General features: G+C 37.0%; 2 protein-coding genes across 6 annotated transcripts in view; both read right to left on the reverse strand.

Annotated features, from left to right (window-relative positions):
* Window positions 1-1,887: 1,887 nt before the first annotated feature.
* cpb1 (carboxypeptidase B1 (tissue)) lies at window positions 1,888-12,195 on the reverse strand. 2 transcript variants are annotated; one of them, NM_001110021.3, is given in 11 exon segments: window positions 1,888-2,967; window positions 5,323-5,407; window positions 5,535-5,737; window positions 7,106-7,196; window positions 7,313-7,423; window positions 7,505-7,609; window positions 9,110-9,211; window positions 9,360-9,394; window positions 10,020-10,144; window positions 11,893-11,968; window positions 12,073-12,195. In NM_001110021.3, coding segments are annotated over 7 exon segments (798 nt in total). In that variant the 5' UTR covers window positions 9,125-9,211; window positions 9,360-9,394; window positions 10,020-10,144; window positions 11,893-11,968; window positions 12,073-12,195; the 3' UTR covers window positions 1,888-2,779.
* Window positions 12,196-12,357: 162 nt separating this feature from the next.
* The window catches only part of agtr1b (angiotensin II receptor, type 1b), a 248,254-nt gene continuing 239,805 nt past the window's right edge, over window positions 12,358-20,806 (reverse strand). For all 4 annotated transcript variants that reach the window (XM_087309069.1, XM_087309070.1, XM_087309071.1 and 1 more), the window contains one exon: window positions 12,358-15,547. In XM_087309069.1, the coding sequence (XP_087165195.1) occupies window positions 14,355-15,434 (1,080 nt within the window). In that variant the 5' untranslated portion in view covers window positions 15,435-15,547 and the 3' untranslated portion in view covers window positions 12,358-14,354. The remainder of the gene's footprint in view (window positions 15,548-20,806) is intronic.

Here is a 20,806-nt window from a genome sequence, read left to right on the forward strand (position 1 = left end):
AATTAATGTTTGAGTATTTGGGTCTATTTTAAAAGTTTTAAGTGTTTGATTTTTTCACACTGTCTCCTAATTTATGAAGACTGAATTGTCAATGTACAAGTAGTGACAGAAATAAGGCTTGATGCCTTTAATCAGGGATATTTGACTAAAGCTGCGGTCACACTTGACTTTTCTCCCCATAGATTTCCATTCATACGCACACCAATGCGTCAGACCGGAAACGTAGGGTCATGCGCTAAGTTTCGCAGGTCGCTGAGGTGCAAAGTTCAAGCTTGGTGAACTTTGACCTGCGAAATCGCATCACTTGACTGCGTGGGACCAACCATAAATCAAAACGCGACCTCTCTGGTTTAATCCCGCCCCTTTTCGAAGCGACGTACAACAGATTTTCGCACACACAAACTCTAGAGTAACCGCAGCTTTATACTATATATGATTGTTGTGCAAGGGAGACGTCAAGTGGTGAGGTTTGAACTCTATCAACCAATTAAATGTCTACAAACTTCTTAGAAGAGAGGGGAATTATACAATTTGATTTATTTACAATGTCTTATGACTGATGTTCATTCATTCATTCCTTCATTTTAGATTAGCCCCTGATTTATCAGAAGTTGTTCAATGGAATGAACTGCCAACTATTCTGACATATGTATTATGCAGCCAATGCCGTTCCAGCCACAAGCCAACACCTTGCTGGGAAACACCTATGCATTCTTTTGACAGATGTACAATGTATATTTTAGAACAGGGGTGCACAAACTCGGTCCTGGAGAGCCAGTGTCCTGATGAGTTTAGCTTCAACTTGCTTCAGCACACCTGCCAGGAAGTTTCTAGTATATAAGGGATTGATCAGCTGGTTCAGGTGTGTTTGATTAGGGTTCTAGCTAAACTTTCCAGGAAAACCGGCCCTCCAGGATCAAGTTCGGACACCCCTGTTCTAGTAAATCTAGTAAGAGCTTGATCAGCTGGTTCAGGTGTGTTTGATTAGGGTTTGAGCTTAACTCTCCAGGACACTGGAGGATCAAGTTCGGAGATCCCTGTTCTAGCATATCTAGTAAGACCTTGATGAGCTGGTTCTCCAGGCCACTCTCCAAGCCACTGACCCTCCAGGATCGAGTTTGAACATCCCTGTTCTAGTATATCTAAGAGCTTGATCAGTTGGTTCAGGTGTGTTCGATTAGGGTTGGAGCCATATTCTCCAGGACACTTGCCCTCCAGAATCGAGTTTGGACATCCCTGTTAGTATATTTAGTAAGAGATTAATCAGCTGGTTCAGGTGTGTTTGATTAAGGTTGGAGCTAAACTCTCCAGGACACTGGCCCTCCAGGATCGAGTTTGGACATCCCTGTTCTAAGAGCTTGATCAGCTGGTTCAGGTGTGTTTGATTTGGGTTGGAGCTAAACTCTCCTTGACACTGGCCCAGAATCGAGATTGGATACCACTGTTCTAGTATATCTAGTAAGACAGGGGTGTCCAAACTCTTTCATGGAGGGCAGGTGTCCTTAGTTTTGCACCAACTTCAACACACCTGTCTGGAAGTTTCTAGTGTACCTAGAAAGAGCTTGATTAGCTGATTCAGGTGTGTTTGATTAGGGTTGGAGCTAAACTCTCCAGGACACTGGCCCTCCAGAATCGAGTTTGGACAATCCCTGGCCTAGAACATCCTTGGGCCTCAAATATTTGACTTCATTTGATGATCTGATGTCATGCCTCTGACTAGATAGCTTTATCAACAGGACTGAACAACCTTCATGCCTCAGACTAAAAGGTGTTATGTCTCCGGAATAACAATGTCACTTGTCAGGTCTTGTATATGTACTGTAGGCTTCTTGTGAAACAGCTTCAGATAAAAACAGCATCGAACAGAAATGCAACATACAAAACAAATACGGCTGTGGGTTTAATTTAAAATTAAGCATATTTATGAGTTTTACAAGACAATCATCTCAATGATATCACCTAGGGCAGGGGTTCTCAAACTCAGTCCTTGAGGCCTGGTGTCCTGCAAATTTTAGCTCCATTTTGCCTCAACACATCATCAATAGGTCTGATTGGGGTTGGAGCTAAAACACCGGACCTACAGGGCCGAGAACACCTGACCTAGGGGGTAGTATGTAAATACAGAGTAAAAAGAAATGGGCTGGACACCGAGCCCTGGGGTACTCCGCAATATAATTGTCAATCTTTTACATTTACTGACAAATTAATAACATTGAGAAAGGATGACTAAGATCCAATAGCACCCACAGAAAGATGCAAGCAGGATAGGATGATAAGAACATTTGTAACTCTGAAGGGTGGACAGATTTGCCTAAAACTCTTTTTTGGGGAAACTATTTTGTAAACACCACTTTATTTGTAGGTACAGGGCAAATCTGCAGGACATACCTGTCTAATTTTAATTTGTTTTAAGTCACAGATATTTAGATCGTTTTCAATTTTCCAATTACACTGTGCTGACTTTTTTCAGATCATAAAAAGGTGGTTTAGTTTGGTCTTCAATATATCGGTATTGCTATTTAGTACACTTATTTTGTTCTTCAATGGGCATTCCTACTGTATAATGGTGTGATATCATATAACATTAAATATTTATCAAATGTAAGTGTCCATAAAAATAAAAAAAAAGTTTGGGGTATTTTCTATAAGATAATATTCAACAAAAAGACATCTGTGTTTTATTACTTTACTGATCATGATTATTTTTCAGTTGTGCAGTAAATGTATGTCACATAACGCACAGCCATGTTTTATAATCTTTCTATCAGATGGTTCCCTCTCAGTACAGGTTGTTGAGGACGTGGTTGGCGATGTATTTGACAGCCAGCATGGTCTCCTCACAAGTAGGCTTGATCTGGGACTCGGGCAGCAGGAAACCGTAACGGCCTTCATCACGCAGCTCAAAGGTGTAGGAGTATTTCACACCCAGATCATAAGCCCAGTCATCAGAGCCACCAGCAGCAGGGTCTGCGGTGAGATAAGGGTCCGGTTTACAAGACATCAGCAGTAACCTTCTCACTTAAGTGGATCTTGGTTTTCTTGGTCAGATGGTTTTCCTTGTAGACCATATGCATACATATATGCTAAATGTGCCTATAATATCTGATTTAATTAGAAATGATTTATTGTGAAAAATAACATCCTGCCTTAAATATGCTCTACCTTGTTGCTGTGGTGAGATTCTTAGATGGGAGATGACAAATGGAGTGAGTAGAAATGTTGACTATGTACGTATATTTTATTTAATACTTAAGAGAATTGACTAAAGTTGGTTTTAATAAAAACAATAACACTTTACAATATGGGATACATCTATAAACATGCATATTTTAAAAGCATGTAAACGCATATTTTGTTGTAATGACATGAGCGAACAATCAGACCCCCTTTTTTTTTGCGATTTTGTGATTACTGAATCCAAAGCAAAATCAACAAAAGTCGCAATTTTTAGCGATCTTGCAAAATTCATGATTTAAACACAAAATAATGGCAAAAATGTAAATAATTTCAATAAACATCCAATACCAAAGCATACAGATGAATTGTTTTCCATGACTTATTGTGAATAACACAACGCAAATGGGATGTTTTGTGCATTTGGCGTGCTTCAGACTACAAAAGTAAGTGTGAGTAAACATCTAACAAACGGAGCAGTGGAAAAGACAGAAAAGCAAGCAGCTTACAATGATGGAGACGTGACTGAACTGAAGGACATTATTTGTGCTTTACATTTATGGTTGGTATTATATTGTGTCAAATCGATAAATGATTTTGCTTAACTCTTTCCCTGCCGTTGACAAGAAAGAAACGCTTTTCCGCCATTGACGAGTTTTACATCAATCCGTGTTTTAGGTTTATTACGGAAGGGGAAGCCCTAACGCATGTCCTGCATGAGGTACATGATGTTAGATGCTCCGGAGATCGAAATCTGTCAAAGAAAAAGTAAGATTGTAGATAAAAATAAGAGTTATACAACCTTCCTTTGGCTTAATCGCTACCTTTTTAGATCTGTTTTCGTTCTTGCCTTGACAAGAGACCAAAATATAGAAGCTTCATTTTTATGATTTGTATCAACTGTGTCAGATTGCACACCTAACATAGTAGGCTACCTAATTTTATATATATATATATATATATATATATATATATATATATATATATATATATATATATATATATATATATATATATATATATATATATATAAATCCTCTGAAAAATCACGAAAATCTAGGGGGTCTGAACAATGAATAACATATTAGTTGTTAGAACATTAGTTGTTCATTGTTAGTTAAGTAAACTCAAGAGTGCATTGACCAATGGATTACTTAATGCACACTTGAGTTGACAACTAACAATGAACAACTAACATTAACAAAGATTTATAAATAATGTAATAAGTATGTTGTTCATGCTGGAAAATGCATTAACCAACATTACTATGCGTTCCAAATTGTAAAATGTTACCATACGGAGTATAACATGTTTAGCTTAGCAGCATGCTAACATGTTGGAACCGCCTGTGACTTGTGAGACTCCTCTCAGGCTATAATACTACAAATAGATGTATAGATTGAAATAAGGTCACTGCATAAAGTTCCCAAACTGAAATCGCATGCTGCGTCCCAATTTGCATACTATCCATGCCAAATAATATTCGAAAATAGAATTAGCATGTCCCAAACCATAGTATGTTGACAAGAGTATCTCTGCATCCCAATTCGCATACTCCCCATCCTAAATAGTATTCAAAAAGAGAATTAACATGTCCCAAACTGTAGTATGTTGAAAAGAGTAAGGCAAAGGTTCTCAGATGGTCTAACTAGAAATTTGAAGTGTAGAACCATCCATACTCTAACCACTGATACTACCCACAATTCATTGCGGGTTGGATGTGAATTCCATTAGAACTACAAACTCGGGAAGAAAGAGTAAATAAACTACAAACATGGCGGATACGCAAGACCAACCGTCAAGTAGAGAGGCTTCTGTAAAGTTGTTTGTATGACTATCAATTGATTTTTCATTTAAATCATGTTTTCCGTGTTATATTTCATCTGCAACAACAATGTGAACTTCTCTAAAGATAAGTTTGGACATTAACTTCTGAATGCAGAGTTTTCCAAAGACCTGAGGAGATTTCTCTGCATGAAAGACCCGCCAATTAACCTGCTGCTGCATCTCCAGTAAGGTAGGTAATTAAATATGAAAGAAATGTGGATGATGTGTCGAGATGATTGACAGTGGATGTAACCGAGCAAAATAACAAAAAAGTACATAGTTTTAGGACATAGTATGAGTATCAAAACACTTGATACTCACAGATAGTCGCAGCACCAGGGCCGCTAGTGTATTTGGTTCCATACAGGCTGCGCAGAGCTGCAATAGCTCCCTGAGAAACACTCATCTAAAGGATTGAGAGAAAAAAAAATACAAATTAAATTAAAAATCTTATTGGGTGTTGCTCAGTTATATATAAAAATACAACATTAAGGCGAGCTTAAATGCATGTCTGTCTGTTTGTGAAGCGGTACCAGCTCTGAGTGGTGAGCAGCCAGGTCATATTTGTAGGAATAGGGGAAAAGCAGCAGCTGGGAATACGAGTGGACTGTCAGGTAGGCCTTGATGATGGACTTGTTGGTGCGGATGAAGTTGGCCAAATTCTTGGACTCAATCTCAGATTCTGGACTGCTTCCACAGTAGGTGTCACTGCAAGGGTTGCTGGAAGCTCCAACGGCTGGAAGGTGAATGGAATACATATATGAACCACAAAACCTGTTGCACGTGTATATTTCAGCGAATAGCCAAAAATTAAATTGAATTTTTCTTCGGCTTAGTCCTTTTATTTATCAGGGGTCGCCACAGTGGAATGAACTGACAACTATTCTGGCATATATTTTAAGCGACGGATGCCCTTCTAGCTGCAACCCAGTACTAGGAAACACTAATAGACTCTCGCATTTACAGACACACTCATACACTATGGCCAATTCAGTTTATCCAATTCACCTACACTGCATGTCTTTGGACTCCAAGGGAAACCGGAGCATCTGGAGGAAACCCACTCGAACACAAGGAGAACATGCAAACTCCCCCCAGAAATGCCAAGTATTATGCTACCACACTGAAATCGATACTTTCATTCAGTGTTGTGATAGAAATGTAAAATAAAATGTAAAAAAGACCCAAGAAGTGTATCTGAACATAGGCCTGTGATCATTAAAGACACTGATACAGCAAGTTACATCTTACAGATACCTGGGGTTCTATATGGACGGTGTTTTTTGTTGGAGAATACACACTGACAGCTTGTGCACACAACTACAACTTTATTTTTTAAGAAGGCTGAGATTGTATGTGGTGGGTAGCAATATCTTGCTTTGTTTTTTTACCGAGCTCTGTTTGAAAGTCTTATTTGCAATGGAATCATAGTCTGGTTTAGAAATCTGTCTGTTCAATTGAAAAACAAATTGGTTCATATTCAAAAAAAAAAAAAAAACAGCCATAAAAAACATAGGAATGAAACAATACAAGCCCATACAAACTCTATATGAACAGGCGGTGATAAGGAGAGCAATACATATAAGTGCTGACTCCAAACATCCTCTTTTCAGTGAATATCAGCTTTCACTATCAGGAAAAAGAGTGAAAATGTGTCAAACCAATAGATTGAAGCTTTCGTTTGTTCCAACCTCGATAAAACTGTTGAACTCTACCAAGAATAATGCACCTGTAGTACATTACCACCTATTTATTTCATATGTACATATTTATATATTGCCTTTATTTGTAAACTATGTAAGCTCTTGATTGTTTTGTTTGTTTTATGTATTTTATTGTCTGCTTAGAGCAACGTTGTAGCACTTTTTTGCCCAAGACAAATTTCCTCTCAGGGACTAATAAAGTTGATAAAAACAACTTAAAAAACTGGCCCAACCGCGATTCGAACCAGTGACCTTCTTGCAGTGAGGTTACAGTGCTGACCAATAAGCCACTTGGTTGTCAACTGGAATAGTGTGAAAATAGTAGGTCAAGGAAGATTTGTTGCTTCAAGTAGTACACAAATATATATGCACAATAGCTTTAATAGGAAGCATGTACTCACTGCACCATCCAGCATTGAAGTTTCTGTTGGGGTCAGTACCGATACAACTGCTGCCGCTGTTCTTGGATCGTGTCTTTCTCCACATTCTGTCCTAGGGGACCCAAACAAACTCTTTGTCTACTAAAATGTATATATTGAATATGCAAATGTCCTCTCTATGTACAGTATATGTTGAATAAAAGATAACATGGTCAGTTATGAACATACTCTGTTCCAGGTGTATTCATAGCCATCAATGTTGAAGACAGGCAGAACAAAGAAGTCCATTCTGTCCAGAAGGTTGGTCATGTCAGGATCACTGCCATATGTGGACACAGCCTGATCAAATGAATAATAAAAATTTAGGTTTAGAGATATTTTTTAAATTAAAGACACTGAATAAAAATACTTTTTCTGTACCTCATTAACAAACCACTGGCAGAAAGCATGGGTGATCCATTCTCTGGCATGAAAACCACAGTCCATGAAGACTGCTGGCTTATTAGACCCTGTATTCTTTCCAATCTGTACAAAATTAAAAAAAAGTCATGATGGATGGATGGATAGATGGATGGATGGATGGATGGATAGATGGATAGATAGATAGATAGATAGATAGATAGATAGATAGATAGATAGATAGATAGATAGATAGATAGATAGATAGATAGATAGATAGATTTGCTGATGACGTTCAATTTCTGTTTGATTTCATAGAAAACACCACTCCATGAACACCATATATGCTTTAACATGCTCACTCTCTCGCTCTCCTTCAGCTTATTGCCTGCTTTATCAGGGGTTGCCAAAGCGAAATGAACCACCAATTACTCCAGCACATGTTTTGCCAACACGATCTCACGGCAATTCATACCTTTTTGATTTAGTGGATAATTCTTATGAATTTGTACGATCTCATTTGTATAATTTAGTACAATTTGCTTGTTCTCCAATGACGGTTGGGTTTAGGAGTGGGGTTTGGTGCCACGCTTCTTCTTTAAAATCGTACATTTTCGTATGACAGAACTCGTACAAATTAGCCCCTTAGCTGACAAAATGTAAAACAGTTGTTTCCTCGTGGGATCAGGCGGGAAACACCCACACCCTTTCTAATTCAAAATATGGCTAATTTAGTTTATCCCATTCACCTACAGTATACCACATGTCTTTAAACTCACAGCCCTGCCTACACTCGTAACCGATAACAAGCTGACCAAATACAGATCTTGCTCTTTGCGCTTTCACAAGGTGTAGTTACATTTTTTTTTAAATTTACACATCAAGGTCTGCACAAGGCTACAGAAAAGGGTATGCGACTGTTTCAAGGCTAATGCCCCATTTACACAGGAAGAGACCGCCAATGCTTGACGTGTCTGAAGTTGGAACTGACGTGATCACCATATCAGCGTCAGCCAATGAAATCAGACTGCAATTAGGTACTGTCTGAGCAGGGATATTTGCATAAAGTGATCTGATTGGCTGACACTTCCATTGGGACTTAAAATTCCTAACTTCTACAGCGAGCAACACTGCGAAAGCAGCACTGACGGATTTATAATTCAATTCAGCAATGCTTGATGTAACCCATTCAAAGTGAATGGGAAGCATTGACGCTGTCCTATTGTGAGAATCGCCTGACCTACCGTGTAAACTCGATGCAGAAGTATTACCTGGCCTTTACTTTGTTCAAACTTTAATGATGATAAGGTCTGAATACTTCAGCTCATTTATGAACATGATTTTTGCAGAGTTCCGTGGATTGTAATGAAAATGACAACTCATCAAAATATGCCTTTGTTTGTGGTGAATATGTGCCCTCCAGTGGTGAAATGTATATATACTGTTACATAATGCTACTTTTTATCAGTTTTATATTTATATTTTAAAACTAGAGTGTTTTTTTTCTGAAAACATATGCCAGAGCAATTGGTGGTTCATTCCACTGTGGTGACCCCTAATAGATCAGGGACTAAGAAGCAAAAGTGAGTATTTATTTTACACAGGATTGTTCTGAACCGACTTTACCTTCAGAAGGTGCATGGTTCTTCCCTCATAAGTGTTACCGATCGACTGCCTGCTGATCAGGTCAGGGTTGGCAGAGCTGATGGAGATTGCCCAGTCATTGATCTGAAGGTGAAATTATAACAAAACACATATGACAGTGTAAAAATAATGTTTCAGGGAAATTGTAAGTGCACTGACAGTCATACCGTTGCCCAGCTGTTGTACTTTGTGTAGTCGTGGCCCTTTGTTGGACTCCTGTTGTCCATCTGACCCTTCACAGCCTCCTGAAGATTATCAATCATCACCCTGCAAAGAAAACCACAATGATTTCACTTTATTTTTGGTGTATGTGGATGTAATTTTGCCTTTAGAAGAAAACTTTTTACAATGCTCATATACAACAACTACCAGCCTGATCTCACGAGAAAACGTAAGTATTTACGTTTTGCCAGTTTAGTGGCTAATTCGTACGAATTCGTACGAGTTCAGTCGTACGAAATGGTACGATTTTAAAAAGGAGGTGTGGCACCTGACCCCACCCCTAACCCCAACCGTCATTGGGGGATAAGCAAATCGTACTAAATTGTACGAATTAGATTGTACGAATTCATACGAATTAGCCACTAAATTAAAAAGTTACGAATTGCCGTGAGATTGTGTTGGAACTACAGTAAAAGCTTCTTCCCGGGTTTTTGACATCACCAGCACTACAATTTTCATAAACTCTTCCACTAGATGTGATGTCTCTGGGCAATGTGCACTAGCTGGTCAGTAAACCAGAACACATTGGGCCAGCTGACCAATAAAATAAAAATGTACAAATGTTATTCAAATATTGTGCAGATACCATCTACAGACTTCACCAATGTTTCTTGGAGTATATCTAAACTATTTTCTAACTTTTTGTTGTCCCTTTGTGTCCAGTACTTACTTGACTTCCATGTCGCTCTGCTGTAGGATGGTGGAGACCATGGCGAGCTGAGCTGCAGGAACGTGGATATCAACAGTCATGTCGATGCTCACAAGATCCGCACTGCGAGGCTTCCAGAAATCCAGCTGTAGAGGGTTTAATGTGCACAGTTACTGTTAGATTAGTAAAAAAATAACAAATAAAGCATTAAAGGATCACAGCTGAAAGGGATAGTTCACAGAAAAAAATTATTTACTCACCCTTTGTTTATTACGAACCCAACTGACTTCTTTTTTTTGTTAAACACTAAGGAAGATCCTTTAGTGTTCAACAGAATAAAGAAACTCATAACATTTGGAAGCACTTTGAGAAAGAGTAAACAGTGAGTAAATGAACTTTTTTTAGGGTGAACAATAGCAACAGTATGAAGCTGCAGGCCCGGAGATCCAACTTCACGCTCAGACCTGCACTTCCAGACCTATTGTTTTCTCAGACAGTGCGACCTGCTGTCTGAAAGATTTCCTAACCTGAGTTCAACTGCTTATCAGCTGTAACTTACACAATTTTTTTACTATAAAATATTACGCTATGACTGAATACATTACTATATAAAATATTAAACATACTAGATTATGATTTAATGCATTAATTCTGTTGTATTTTTATTAATTGTATTTGTCAATAGATTTTGTTCGGTTATTTCATTATTTTCAGTCATTTATTTTTAATAATTAAAGATTTATCACACTGTTTAGAATTGAGTTGAGGGAATGAATATTATCTCTTTCTTCACATGCAATAAGTTATGGTATTATGAGTAATTTTTTTGTGTACTTTTTTATGAGGTCCTAAATGTCACCCAGCTGTAAACAATGGTGAATGGTTAAGAAAAATTGTGAAAAATAATTGGATTAAAAATTATATATTACGTGGAAAATCTAATAAAATAAATACTTTACATTCTTGTCGAGGAAATTTTTAACTTCTCTAGCAAAAAAACTGGGGATATCTGCAACATCTGGGAAAAAAAACACAAGTCACAAGCCAATTATTTATGCTTTAACGTAAGAGAGCTCATATTGTAAATTCTATGCAGGTTATTATTCATATTATTCTTATTCGTAGGTATTACAGAACTTTTAACAATATTACAGAACTTATCAACAATTGTTAAACTGTTATTGTGTTACTGTTATTTTCCTGTGCTAGCACTTTCAGATAGATAATACAGTAATACGTACAGTAGACCATTAAAATATGTTATAAATAATAATTGCATTATACATTTTATTTTAGTATTTTTACTTTAAAGTTTTTTATTTTGCCAGAAAATATTGCTAGAAAATTGTTCCAGAAAGGTACAAAAACACAGAAAAAAGCAAGCTGTAAATATCATAATGTAATGCTGTTTTGACACTAATTTTGATCAAATCAAACACTGAAATAATTGTTTGTTGGTGTAATAAGATGCCACATTGATTTAATAAAATCAATAACCTTACTCAAATGTCCGATATTGCTACTTGCTAGAAAGTACTGGTCTGAGCATGTAGTTGGGTTTTTGTACCTGCCGCTACACTCAACCCAACAGCATGTGGCAGTGTCAGAGAAAACGAGAGGTCTGGAAGTGCAGATCTGAGTGTGCTGTTGGGTCTCCGGGCCTGCAGCTTCATAATACTCAACTATACCGATTCATGTTTGTTTATAGTGCGACCAAGTGGCCACGGCCATTCATTGTTATCATTTTAAAGATATTTTTTAAGGAGAGCAAAAAAATTTAATTCAACATATTCTGTCATTTTAACCTTGTCTATCAGAGCTTTTGAACAAAATAAAAATATATTTAAATAAACAAATTAACATTTCCTCATTTAAATAATACTTTACACTTTACCTTGATTTTCTCGCCCAGTTCCCTGATGATGGTCACATGTTCATCATTTATGGGTTTCAGCTGGAGGACCTTATCACTATAAAATTATGCAGAAAAACATCTTTAAAATCTTAGATAGGCTATTATATCTCCACATAGTGTAATATTTCTTTACCATGGTGAAAAAATATCAATATTTACCCCACAAATGTGATTGGCTCACAGAGAGCCACTGCCACCAATCCCAAGAGCAAAAATAACTTCATTTTACCTGTGTAGTCCTTCTCTCCACACAGTTCTCCTTTTATAAAGTAAGGCCCACACGGGGACCACCTCCTCTAAAATATCTTCAACGTTTTCATTTATGATTCACCAGTTGCACACGGCGTTCAAGATATTTTTAGCTATTTGAGGCGACAGCTTCAGATGCTTTCAATCATTAACCGACTGAAATGTTAACAATTTAAAGAAAAGTTTACACACACATTGAGAAACTGAGTTTAATTTAAGTTACAAACTATGTGTTCAGTGTAGATGAGTACAAAATATTTCAATAGGCCTATGTACATTTATAAAAGAGCGAAAAAATAAAATTTCCGACCATAAAACAAGTATTCATTATCATATACTGTAATATTAGAACCTAAACCACAAAACACAAACATTAAACAGACAATCTAAAACAGTTATGTCATGTTCAGTGTATAAAGTTTTAACATTCAAATCTCATAGCAGTAGTTTACATCTTACTCAAGTTCACAATCATCTGATTTTATTATATTAAAAACAAAAAGTCTGGAAAAGGCACTAAAGAAAATCAAATCTCAAGTGTTTGGAGTAAATATGTATTTTTATACAACTGTTCTGTCTGGTTCTCGAATCTGATTGACTGATAGTGCTGCGATATTCGAAAATATCAGAACTCGTACAGCCTCTTCAGTGAAAATAATTGTTGTACATGATATGTATCCCATGTACAGTTGAAGTCAGAATTATTAGCCCCCCTTTGAATTTTTTTTCTCTTTTTCAAATATTTTCCAAATGATTTTTAACAGAGCAAAGAAATGTTTACAGTATGTCTGATAATATTTTTTCTTCCAGAGAAAGTCTTATTTGTTTTATTTTTGACAGGAATAAAAGCAGTTTTTAATTTTTTAAACACCATTTTAAGGACAATATTATAGCCCCTTAAGGCATTTTTTTTTTCAGACAGTCTACAGAACAAACCATCATGGTACAATAACTTGCCTAATTACCCTAACCTGCCTTGTTAACCTAATTAACCTAGTTAACCCTTTAAGCTGTCTAGAAGTGTCTTGAAAAATATCTAGTCAAATATTATTGACTGTCATCATGGCAAAGATAAAATAAATCAGTTATTAGAGATAAGCTATTAAAACTTTTATGTTTAGAAATCTGCTCTCTGTTAAACAGAAAAAGAGGAAAAAATAAACAAGGGTGCTAATAATTCAGGGGGGCTGATAATTATGAATTCAGCTGTACATCTTACTTGCATCCTATTGCCAAGAGGGAATAAATAAATTGTAAATTAAAAAGGGCACAAACTGATCCTTGAGGAACACCAGTGGTGACTTGTGATGCCGTATGAACTGAGTTTAAAATGCGAATTGATCCTTGGCAGAAATGTTTGTTTGATTGTAAGTGAAGTTTCACAAACTAATTTCGAGAGGAGCACGTGATATAGTTGATTGTGGCTGGTCACCCAACCCCAATCATTAGTAAACCAATCAGATTAATCCGAACTCACTATAAGTAGCCAGTCTAAAACTACTCCCTTATTTTCGTATTTAAAAAAAACCCATCCACCCCTTCTTCCCCCTTTCCTCTTTTACTAGGGGAAGCTCTCGAGAACTGTCTCATCTCGTAGCCCCTTACATGCTTTTCGACCAGGCAAGAGCCCTGGGCTCAATTATCTCCAAGTTTAGGGTTTACTCCCGCTACAGCAGGAGTGTCAAACTCAATTCCTGGAGGGCCAAAGCCCTGCACAGTTTAGTTCCAACCCTGCTCCAACACACTTACCTGTAGGTTTCAAACAAGCCTGAAGGACTCAATTAGTTTGATCAGGTGTGTTTAATTAGGATTAGAACTAAACTATGTGTATAGCTGCGGCCCTTTTGGAACTGAGTTTGACACCTGTGCGCTACAGCATGTCAAACTTGCTGATATTATCACGCAATATAAGTGTGAACTCTTGAAATAATATACAGTTTTGTGTCTGTTACATCCAGTGTCATGGCTAATATGTTCGTCTACTTCTGTAATAAGTACTTTTAACAAGTGTACTTCTTTTTTCAAAAGGGGCAATGTCTGTAGATACAGTGTGTTGCTGATACACTAACTTAAACAAAATCATTATGCTTAGCAAGCTTCTGTAAAGCTTTGGCCACGAATGTTGTATCTTGTAGTACCTCAAAATCCCTCCAGAAAGCATGTATGAATATTAAAGGTATGCTTTTTAACTCTTAAGATGCCTTAACCATGGAAGCTGAATCATTCTTAGAGCTTGTTTGGTTGAGCAGTCCCGAGTTACAATGGGAATTGACATCAATCTTTGAGTTGATGCTAAAGCGATTGCTAGCTTCTCCGGACCCACAGCTTAGCAACCTCAGTAGGTTCTTGCGAAAGTTGTGTCCAACAAATCCGTAAAGAATGGGGTTTACACAACTGTTTAAATAGGAGATGCAGATGGTGAACGGCATGGCTGTGTCAATAACATCCAGCGTTTGGCAGTTTTCCACCACGCCAAGCGTGGCCAGCAGCTCCATGAAGTGGAAAGCTTGGTGAGGAGCCCAGCAAACAAAGAAAGCGAGCACGGTGGCGGCAATCATCCGTAACGTTTCATCCTCCCGGGAGCGAACGCTTTTCCTCAACAGACCCCTGGATCCCAGAAGAGCCCGGCCAATGAGGCAGTAGCAGGTGATGATGATGAGGAAAGGCACAATGAAACCTAGCACGCTTTTTAGCACGCTAAGAGTAACTAGAAAATGGATCTGCTTGCTGCTGTGCCACACGGCGCACAATGTCAAATTCCCAATGTCATAAACATCCCTGCTTAGCGCTGTAGGCGCACTGAGGAGCAAAGCAAACAGCCATATGAGTACACATGTGAGGTTGGCGTAAAAAAGTGTGCGCTGGCGTCGAGAGCGCACCGGATGTACGATAGCAAGATATCGGTCAATGCTAAGAGCAGTGAGGAAGAATATACTAGTGTAGAGGTTGAAGATCACCATTCCAGCACTTGCCTTGCACAGAAAGGCCCCAAAAATCCAGTGGTAACCTGTGGCTGTGAAAGTGGCCCACAATGGCAGCGTGATAAGGAAGGTGAGGTCTGATATGGCTAGGTTGAGCACAAACACATTTGCTACTGTCTTTAGCTTCATGTAGCGGAATATGACAGCCACGACCATGCTATTGCCAATGATCCCGATGACAAAATTGCATCCGTAGACTACAGGGATGAAGGTGAAGATGAAGCCGTGTCTTCCAGACATACTGCAGTTCACATGGAGGTCCTCGCTCATTGCTGATGTTTGGTTCTCCATTTTTTTTTTGGTCCCCAGTGGGTGTGATTACGTGACTATAAATGGGTTCCGCTATCCACAGGGTGTTTCTGCAGTAACCAACACCAGCTTTGGGATAAAGACCTCACTGGCACCTATAAAAAGAAAAACAACAAATGAATGTCAGTCGCAGTCTAGAGGAAGAGGCATCATTACCACAGATATAGGCAGTAAACACTGTCTGTGACGCATGGCCATGAAAGAGCTGCTACTACGCCCTCTCATTAAGCTCTGCGCATTAAAAGTGTCCTCAGTGATCATGCCTCTTCTGTTTAATAAGACGCCATTAAAAACAGATGCTTGTTGACTCAGCGTTTAAAATGGCTTTTACCTGGAACCACTTTGAAATGCTCTTAAAGTTAAAAGTGCACACAGTAAAAGTGTACTTAGTTTATCAGAAGGTTTGTTTCTATCTATCTATCTATCTATCTATCTATCTATCTATCTATCTATCTATCTATCTATCTATCTATCTATCTATCTATCTATCTATCTATCTATCTATCTGTCTGTCTGTCTGTCTGTCTGTCTATCCATCCATCCATCCATCCATCCATCCATCCATCACAAAAGTTTTATTAAAATAAGAGTGTGGTCACTTAACATCTTTAGAAATTCAAATGAGGTGTTGCAAAAAGCAAACATGCAATACATATTGATTATATTTAATATTGTTTATGGTTATCTTAATTTTTCCTCAAATTTTTCCAGCATATTCATTGGGGTGTTCTGATTGTACTGATTGGTTATGTACATGAGTAAGCAGAAACATAATCACATGGATTCCAATTGATTCAGATCAGATTCAAATTCTGTTGTCCAATGTCCAGACTACTGTGCTCGAAAGTGTGCAAATTGCTGCATATTTAATGAAATAATGCTTACTATTTCTCAAATGTAACATTTTAGAATACATTTAAGACAATAAAATGTTTGCCATTCATAATGTAATCACTAACTGGGGAACTCTGGTGATAACTGTTCTAGTATTAGTACCAGTATCTGTGCTCATGAAGGTTGCATGGCAGTAAACATGCTTTTTTAACTACACCATTATTTAACTAAAGAGACAAGGGGAGAGGGGGAGAGAGAGAGAGAGAGAGAGAGAGAGAGAGAAAGAGAGAGAGAGCATTGAGCATTGCAGAGCAGTTTTGTTCCATACACATTGTGTGGAAAAGAGCTCAGCATGAGAATTTCTAATCAGCAAACACCTAAATAAACAGCTTACCAGGGTCTGGACTATGGAAAGTGCCTGTGAGAAAATCAAACCTGTTTGCAGTAAAAATAGTAATAAAAAGCTGGCTGCTACAAGGATTGAAAGAAGAATAAAATGATCATTTTAGATCAATGCTTACAAATATCCACTATTGTAATAATAAAATACTTCATGACAGTAATATAGTCTTCGCTTTGCCACACGAGGGCGCAATATTGTTTTTTTTTTTAATTACATCAATTAAAAAGGCTTAAAACATCAAGTTTAAGTTGGCATTACTTTTGGACAGAAGTATATGTATAGTGCCTCATATTGGAGTGATATAAACACAAGTCCCTTTTTTAATTTCATGACATTAAACTATGAACTAAATGTTTTTTTTTTTTAATAGCATGCGAATACTTTAAACTTTTAATGCACTAAAGCAGTTACAAATAAGTAAAAAAAAATTGCAAATAATACTACTACTACTACTAATAATAATAATCAAATATACCAATAAAAAACATGACCACTGGAATCAATAAATAATAACCACTAGAATCACCTGCGTAGTGTAAACAAGGATGCTTCAGTCACACAACAGGAGTCCCGGTTTGCCGATGTTGAATCAGGTTTGTTAATATATTTTGGTTGTTGTTTCTTTTGACAAAATATAAGTGCATGCAGTCATACTTTGGCAATGTCTTTTACATGCGTACATACATACATTTTTGTGTATGTTATATAAGTTCAAAAAAGGAATCAAGTATACGTTTACCATGTTTTGGACCAAGTCCAAAACCTATTGAATTACTTATTTAATATATACATTTGTGTACATATTCATAGTGAATGAGTGTTTTTTTTTTTGGTGTCTTTGTAGTTTTTATTGATATACTTGATATATTTAATTATTATTATTATCATTTGCAATTTAGAATTTATTTGTAACTGCCTTAGAGCATTACAAGTTCAAAATATTTGTATTTACTTATTGTTTTGTATATGTCTTATTGTTTCAGTCTTGTATTTTATTTCAGGTAAAATATATATATATATATATTTATATTTATATGTATATATATCCTCCTCGTGTGGGAGGAGTAATACACAAGGGTGAAGAGGCTGTACGAGTGCTGATAGTACTTTAATATCTGACGGCTATCACCCAATCAGATTCAAGAACCAAACTGTTGTGTATATGCACAGTATAACATGTTCATCCATAATTCTTATTCAAAAAATAATGATAAATAAAACATACTTTAAAATGCTTTCCTCGAATTCAAATGTGGTAAATTCTTAACAGAGAAATGGAAAAGTCTTTATCAATTAAATGATAAAAGATGCAAAACAAACTGTCATTAAATAAACAGCAGAAAAAAGTAAAACACCAGTCATCATTTTGCGAATGTGCAATTTTTCCTTTGCACAACTTTCACACTTTAGAGCAGTTTCATTAATGTTTTAAGAGAACGTGGATTTCTTGGGTTTCACATGCGAGACATTGTAAAAGCAGGCCTTTTTCTGTAAAAGCAGCAGCCGTATCAGTTGCAGATGTGGTGTTCATTGCGAGAGGAGCACAACACCGGTGCCAAGAGCAACAGGATAATGAAATCTCACTCCTGCATCTCTCCTCCTCTGGCCGGCTGCAATAAAGCAGTTCCGCACATGTCACCATTTGATTTAGTCCTGTTTTCTTTCTTCAAATGAGTGTAACAGTAGGCGGCTGTAAATTTGACTGTACAGAAACGAAATGTGCACAACTAGCCAGCTTTTACTTGTGCGCGAGTTTCTCTGGATTCATCAGACTGACTCTCAGGATTCATTAAAGTACTAATATCGTAAACACAAACCTGGAACACTGACCTTAAACACAAAGCACCAAATTAATGACCGTCGAACTGGATAATAATTACTCGGTTGTTCCTCCCAGACAGCAATTACATTAAATAGAAACTTTAAATGGTGTTGCAATAATAGGCTCTATTTAGTTAGCCAAATGCCATTAAAAGGCCCCTATTATGCTATTTTAAAGGTTCCTCATTTGTTTTGTTGGTCTCCTACAATAGGTTTACATCCCTCTAAGACCAAATAACACTTTAACTTTCTTATAATATCTACTGCAGCCTCAGCTCTTTTCTCACGGTGCCTGAAATGGTGGGGTTTAGGCAGGGTTGCCAGGTTTTCACAAACAAACTAGTGCAGTGGGCAAACAAAATTAGCCTAATGGCCAATCAAACTAGCAAATCAAACATCAAAATATAACACTCCTGTGTGTAAAATACATACTTTACATCACTGCATTCATTGTACAGATTCTTTTTTTTTTTTACTTTGTTGCTAGACTTTTGGGTTACAATGCAAATGAATTACACTGAAATTAGATTTTTTGGTTAAATTAAAACTTTTTTTTAATTGCTTATAACTCAATGTGAAGTTTATTTTGTTTAGTTTATTAATTTAGTTTATTTTCAGAGGAACTGCCTTTAAGGATTTAAATAAAAACTAAAGAGAGAAGAATTACTTAAAGGGTCACGAAACACCAAAACACATTTTTTAAATATGTTGATAGTCATATATGTGTCCCACGCTGCTAAAAACACTATTAGGACACATATATTTAACTAACAAGTGAAAATTGATTGTTTTTGCGTTATTTCGAGCAAATTCGTTCTTACAATTTGAAAAGAAATTTTGAAACTACATCGCTACATCGTGGCCATTAGATTATTGTGTAAAGTCCAGAGTGTAGACTGGATTTCTTTGAGTTTTTAGCATTAATTCATGAGAAAGACTTGGTTCGAAACAGTCGGGTATGAGGTGCAACTTCATTAATATGCATAATATTTTGAAGACTGTTTTGACCTGTTACAGTGTTCAGACGGCAGAGAGACTCCACGTTGTGTTGCCAACTGTTATTAAAATAAGTGAAAGAAGAAGAATTGTTTGGAGACATGGGTTGTTAGTGTTGCGTTTATAAATGTGCCGCAATGAAGGTTTTGTTTTAATTTCCCCACGATGAGAGCGCAGCTGGACTCACATGTGTGGATTACAATGGTCTGCTAACACGCGATAAAAATATGTTTCTAAGGAACATTTTTTACTCAAGAACTTTTCGCATCAGGAAATGGTGAAATCCTGATTTGCCACTTGTCTTCTTTTAAAAAAGACACGTTTCCAGATCGTGTTGAGTGTCCTGTCTCTATTATTTAGTAAGTGTCGGATCAAAGTTTATTGTTTTGTGTTTATTCAGATGGCAAAGTTAGAATGGTCAGCAGTGCTCTTTCAGTTTTTAAAGACAGACCTTAGTCAAAATGATTTAGTTACTGAGTTTACAGTACGTTATTATCACAACAATATTATGGACTGAAAGATCCACTGTAAATGCTGCTCTCCGAATGTAAACATGTAAACACCTTGTTTGCACCTACTGAGTGCATCTAAGTTACCAAGAAGTGCAGAGGTGTTTTTTTTTTCATACGGCATGCAGGATTAAAAATTCCATTAAAACTACAATCCTCCAGCAGTTCCTCGCATCTAATATCTTGTTTGTCACAGGGGCATGCATGAAATGCTCCTCAATGAAAATGAAAGTCCCAAACTACAGTTAAAGTTGACAAATTAAGAATGAAACACTCAAAATTACATGAAACTCCAGAGGAAATGTAGACAGCGTGGTGATGCAATGACCTTAATCGATTTATGCGCTTTAACATGTAAAACGGGATCATGAAAACAACATTCAAAAAGCAACTCATGTAAATACATTGATCATATCCTATCTTATTCAGATTAGGCAAGTAATTTGATTACTGATGTCCATGTAAATGTAGTCACTGTCTTATCTCCCCTGTTTCTGTGTTTGCTTTGCCTCTGAAAATCAGTGCGTGCACATACTGAAACTCCCCTTTTGATGCAAACCCTTCCCTCTTTCATTACTCAACACTCCCACCTAAACAGAGCTGGACTCACCCACTTTCCTGACTTTTTTAAACTAGAGGTATGAAAACACCCTGCTGAGACGGAGGCATTGAGTGCCCTTTAAGAAAATTTCTTATTTTTTCTAAAGTAATATGTAATCTTTAAGAAGAAGAAAACTAGAAGGGATGCAGTTGCAGCCAGAAGTTGAATTATGTATTAAATGATCCAATAA

Source organism: Danio rerio, chromosome 24 (genome assembly GCF_052040795.2).
Source record: "Danio rerio strain M-AB ecotype USA chromosome 24, GRCz13ab, whole genome shotgun sequence".
In the NCBI taxonomy this organism is placed as follows: domain Eukaryota; kingdom Metazoa; phylum Chordata; class Actinopteri; order Cypriniformes; family Danionidae; genus Danio; species Danio rerio.